Source organism: Octopus bimaculoides, chromosome 11 (genome assembly GCF_001194135.2).
Source record: "Octopus bimaculoides isolate UCB-OBI-ISO-001 chromosome 11, ASM119413v2, whole genome shotgun sequence".
Lineage (NCBI taxonomy): Eukaryota > Metazoa > Mollusca > Cephalopoda > Octopoda > Octopodidae > Octopus > Octopus bimaculoides.
In genome coordinates this window covers 6,974,955-6,980,689 of record NC_068991.1, presented here as the reverse complement: position 1 = coordinate 6,980,689, position 5,735 = coordinate 6,974,955, and the positions used below count along the sequence as shown (strand labels likewise).

The 5,735-nt window shown below is 35.8% G+C and overlaps 2 protein-coding genes across 2 annotated transcripts in view; one reads left to right on the top strand and one right to left on the bottom strand.

The window, feature by feature from the left end:
* Window positions 1-650: 650 nt before the first annotated feature.
* LOC106877167 (tRNA 2'-phosphotransferase 1-like) lies at window positions 651-1,821 on the bottom strand. Its single transcript, XM_052971456.1, has one exon. The coding sequence runs from the start codon at window positions 1,584-1,586 to the stop codon at window positions 816-818; it is 771 nt and encodes a 256-aa protein (XP_052827416.1). The 5' UTR covers window positions 1,587-1,821; the 3' UTR covers window positions 651-815.
* A 41-nt stretch (window positions 1,822-1,862) lies between these two features.
* The window catches only part of LOC106877150 (vam6/Vps39-like protein), a 72,552-nt gene continuing 68,679 nt past the window's right edge, over window positions 1,863-5,735 (top strand). The window contains exon 1 of the mRNA XM_014925961.2: window positions 1,863-2,039. Within this exon, the coding sequence (XP_014781447.1) occupies window positions 1,961-2,039 (79 nt within the window). The 5' untranslated portion in view covers window positions 1,863-1,960. The remainder of the gene's footprint in view (window positions 2,040-5,735) is intronic.

The following is a 5,735-nucleotide window of genomic DNA, read 5'->3' as shown; positions in this document are numbered from 1 at the left end:
TAGGTTTCTTTCTCTAACATTTTCCATAGTTCAACCTAAACATTATTTTTTAACATCGACTGTCCACGAGAATAAAATGATAATTAAAGAGACCCATATATAAAAAACGGGTGATCAACACCTTAAATGAAAAGGTGTTGATCAAAAAAAGTTCATTATCGGTATGTAAAAATAAAGTTTATCTTTAAAACACAAGCAGAATTGGTAACATTAGACTGAAACCTACTGGCAAAAATAACAAGTTATTTAATAAACAAATGATTATAATAGACGATCAGGAAAATAATTAGGGTTTTCTGGTACTACTAAAGCAGCGCGGACCCGAACGCGCAGTCGCGCGTCGGCGCTAGCTAGTCGTGAGTGGTCGATCCTAACCCTAACCCTAAACACGTATTCATTTGCACACGCGGGTTAGGGTTAGGGTTAGGATCGACCACTCAAGACTAGCTAGCGCGTTCGGGTCCGCGCTGCCTTAGTAGTACCGGGTTTTCTTACATAGATAGGAATTGCTCAAATCAATAGCAAACGTAATGGATATAAATTGATGTTAGAAACATTGTGATATTGATAGAATTAATCAGTTTGGTTATGATCTTTATAAAAATTAAACATTTGTGATTAGTAATAGTCACGATGTAAGTTTTGAAAGGTTTCGATTTACAACTTTGATTTTATTTTGTATCATATAAGCGGACAAGGAAAATATTTCGAAAAGAAAATGTTAAGATTGCCTCTTATTTCCTTTTATATATATTAGCAAAGCAAACCTATCTATTCCATCGTAAATGTTGAAATGCCTCAAAATATAATTTTTTTCAGTGTACATATTTACGTGTCTTTCTATCCACAGCATAAAGGAAGAACGTAGGGTGAATTCTACCATCCTGGTCTCCTTGGCTTAATATCACCATATTTTCCGAAAGGAAAAATTTAATTCCAAAATACAGAGCTTTTGCCAAGTTGATAAAAATGCATATTTCGCTCGAACTGCGCATACCGCTGATGACACCAGAATCCTCTGGCATACCTATAGCAAAATGTATGTATGCGCGGTTCATTTTCTTTAAGCCTTCGCACCGAATGAACTGCCAAGCTTCGTACGTGGTTCCATGAACCACTTTAGGAAAGTGTTCCGGATCTAAAATTGGTTCCAAACGAAGATTTACTTCTACTGAATGTCCCTGAGTAGCTCGTATCATGAAACGTTCATAAACATCTTGTTTAACAGCAAATCGCTGCTTGTCATTAGTTTCTACGATATGTAAAACATCTTGCAATCCCAGATTACGGAATTTCCACGTTTTTAAAATATCTTTAACGTATATATATCCTTCTTCATCCATTTGCAGTCTCGAATCTTTCTTTGGGTGACGCAAAATGAAAGAGAGATACTTTGAAAGAGCAACAACATCCAGATCAGGTCTATATGGATGATGTCTTCGTGGTTGCCTATTTTGGTTACGGTAATCGCATGTTTCAGTTCTGTTATCTCGACGATGACTGGCACCCCTGGAAGTTTTATAGTTTTGCCGACTGTTATTATTTGAAGAATAATCGGGATATCTACTTCGTTCACAGGGATTCATAATGGCGGAGATAGTTTCACTACTTTCACTTTTAACAACGCGAAGGAATTAATCTTATAACATCAATATAATCATAAAAAAATAGAAGAAATCAAATATATTTTGTAATGAATTTCAATCTAAAGTGATTATAAAGTAGTTAATCAAGTTTATACTACCATTCAAATTTCGCACACTGCCCAAGTCTTTCAAAGTTTACAGTACGGTAATCAAAGTTTACAGTACGATGCAGACCAACTGAAGTTATCAGACTTGAGTGTAACTCTTTCGTGTATGATTCTGGTCACATGACACAAACAAGCTGTAAGTGAAGGAAGAGGAGAGAGGGGGAGATTTACGCATCCTTGTTAGCGTGTTTATCTCATGTTTTAAATATGCCTTGTGCCTACGAAGCTGTTCCAATATTGGAAAAACTCCCATTACAAATTCAAATCGGATCTATTGCATGTTACGGTAGGAACAGGATTCTCGTTTATTCATTTCTTTTTAACATATAATCACTTTTACTTCCCGTTCATCAGTTGTCTTATTCATATTCCACTTGGTATGTCGCAGTATTTTAAAGGCGATGAGATAATTCGCTCCGTTTCTTTTATACATCTCTAGCAGCACAACACCTTGTATAATTCTTTATTTCAATTACTATTTTGTTATCGTTATTGTGACATTGAGATACACTGTTGTATATCCTTTCCGAACCGATGTAGATTTGTTCGGATTGGGAGTGCCTTTCACACACCAGATCTGACGCCAACTATAAAAATTAAGAGTACATGCTACAATAACGCGTTTGATGAATGAAAAAATGCTAACAGGCTGGAGAAATAAATGCAAAATACATTCGATTATTCGTACAACATATTTTTTTCATAATGAATAAGCACAATGCACTTTATGGCAAATATTTCATGTGACAGAACTTATCAAGCTATAATCATTTTTTTTTTTGAAGCGACCGAAGTCCGTATTTATTATTTAATTTATAAGTACAGTACATGTATCGGGGTTGTTTAAATCCTTTATAGTTCTCCCTTAAAAACTGATAGCTTTATAGCAACCCGACATATCATTATTTAAGTGATTGCAATGACAAGTGGTTAAGTATCTCGCTTTTCTATAATTTGTCTTTCCGCTTAATTCGTTATCAACTTCGCCTTTCGTCGCTCTGGGTCGATAATGTTAGAAACCTGAAATTTATACCGGTGTGAAGCGAAATCCACTACAGACTTTCTTCTATGTTATGAGAAAGGCTCTGTTTTTCTATAGTTGTTGGGAAGATCACCTCCGGAATGTTACCCGTTATCACGGGACTTGCATCCTATTCCTTCGATTCACAATTCTGGCTCTTGAGGATATTTTTGCAAGTTAGGAGACATTAATATTTCTGTCAATAAAGATTCCGTTGCCCACACCGTTCCTTTACAACTTGTCTTGCGTTTCGCCTAAAGAACTTCAGAAGTTTGTTGTAATAACACGGTAGAGACTATTTGATCGCTGTAGTTCCGAGGAGAACATTATAACTTCTTTTCGTAATGAGAAAAGATATTGAACAAAGTCAATCAAAGTTTGAACTATTTAACACCTATACCAAATATTTTGTGTGTTTTACCTTTCGCAAGTGTTTCTTATGATTTGAATTGCATCGGGTCTACACTACACGTTAAGTTTGCTAATTCGATTAGTTTCTAAAACAGTTTTTGTCGACAGACGAGCATTTATATTCTTTGATACAAGAACAAGTTATTAAATATAACATATAAGGCTGACATCATATTTTGGGCGACGATATTATATACCCGTGTATGTTATTTATTAACGGGACACTGAGTTTTTATATATAAAATAGCTGGATATCCTAATTTATATTACACCTACTCGTTTCGCCATAATGTAGCACTTCAAGCAACACGAAGATCCATTGTTCTACCTACACACATACATACATGTATATATATATATATATATATATATATATATGTATGTATGTAATCCCGCCCCTTTTTTGACCTCGTGTAAAACACTTACTGCTAGTGATTGGAAACTCATCTAACCAAGCACTGGTTGTGCGTTGGAGATTCTTAGATTAATCATGATGATTCCAAGAGCATAGAATAGAGAATCTTTTTTGAACAACTACTTTTATTATCGTTACACTGGTTGGTAGTATAGAAACGGTTTTTACAGTTTTTCGTCAGAATCGTATTCATTTCATCTAAACACTTCTAATCGTAACCAGTGAGTTTAAATGCTTTTATATGTCTAATCTTCTGCTCTATGTCAATTTGGAAATTCATTTCTCTTGTCATTTGTGCCGACTTTCGTGTTGTTCTGAATTAAATTTGAACGCATTTGTTGCTTTTAGAGAAGAACACTAACTTTCATCAAATCACATATATGTATGCAATGCAAATCGATATAACGAGAGAGCCTCTGAAATGACAACCTATCGTTTTCAGTAAAAAAAGAATTTCATTATGCCATGTAGTCCTTGATATACAGAAGGTGAAGTGGTTAAAGGTAGAACACCTTTGATATCAAAACAACAGCCGAGCGGGCATCAGCATGGTCGTCCGACCTGCTAGAAATAGCAGTCAAGTTTCACTCATATCATACTCTTCTGTCTTGGGAAAATAGATAATATGGTTTTGCATACTTCAAAGACACCGAGTGGTCACGGCTGGCATGTTTTTTGATAATTAGTCAGCTCGATTAGGACTGACCTTGGGCTAATAAAATACAACCTCAGTCTATGCGAATCTTACTATTAGATATTGTATTCTGTGTAACAGAACATAACCATAGAATTTTTGGCAAACGCTGTGTATGCAACATGTAAAACACTTTATCTACAAAATCTTCGTATACAGAAAAAGTGGGACCAGCCTGGTTACTTTCGATCCCGTCGTGGAATTCCATCGGTTATTGAATATCGTCTGACGACGGAGACTAGTTATGAAACTCTCTCGTTTTTAGATATCGGGGGAGAGTAATTTGCAGTTTTGCTGTTCGATTAATGAATTACTGGTGTTTTGTTCCAACGCTGTACTGCATGTAGTGCAAGAATATAATTATTATTTAGAGTGTAGTTCGTCGAGATAAGCACATTGGTGGTACTTGTTATTTTCACACATCCCGTGGTATTTTAACAACTTATTCGAGCCAGAGTTACTTCTCTTCACTTCCGTCACTTGGACAATCGTTCAAGAGTGTATAGATGTATATTAAGTTATATCTCCACCCTGTTTGTTAGTGGTTGCTCGATTTTGGTGGTGCTACTGCACTCAAAATCTCCCCCATTCTACACCAGACTATCTTAAAAAGCGGGATACATTCAACTGCCTTGTCCGGGCTACGCTGTCCGAACGAAAGACGAGGTGATCACGACTGGATTGTTTTTGATCATATTTGCTTAATTAGTGCTGACCTTGGGTTAAGCAACACCAACAAAACCTCTACCTACATAAACGTAATGTACGGGTCAAATTTCTACGTGGTTCGCCTGACATGTTAGAAGTAGCAGACAGATTTATGGGAAACCACGCCTAACTTTGTTTATTTTAATTATTTTCTTTAAACAAAAAAGGACACATTGCACAATGTGGCCAATTTGTTGATCGTGGTTGGAGTACCTTTGATCACAGGGCCAGGTCAACTAGATCATGCTGATCAGGGGGTTGGGTGGAGCGGATAAACAACAATAAACAAACATGCACTACCGAGGAAGCTTTCTTTGTTTCTTTCTTCCTTTCTTTCTTTCGTTTTTTTTTCAAATGAAGTTTGTTTAATGTTAGTAAATGAACTGAAGGGATGGCTGGATGGATGGAGGTGGAATCACATGAAATCATTGTCATTGCCTCTCCTATGTTTAATGACTCATCGTCATAGTAGCTGTTCTCTATCTAGTTCCGTCACATTTTCTGCTCCATCGTAATATTTATATACCTCAATTTTGTCTGTAGCTGGTTAGAGCGGAGTTTGTTTGTTTTTTTTAAAACCTCACTTCTGTCTGTATTTTCTGTTGCTGGTAAACATTGTATTATTTTTCTTCCAAGTACAAATTTTAGTGTGACATTGAAAAACTTTTCCTCGATATTATACACACACACACACACACACACATATATATATATATATATATATATATATATA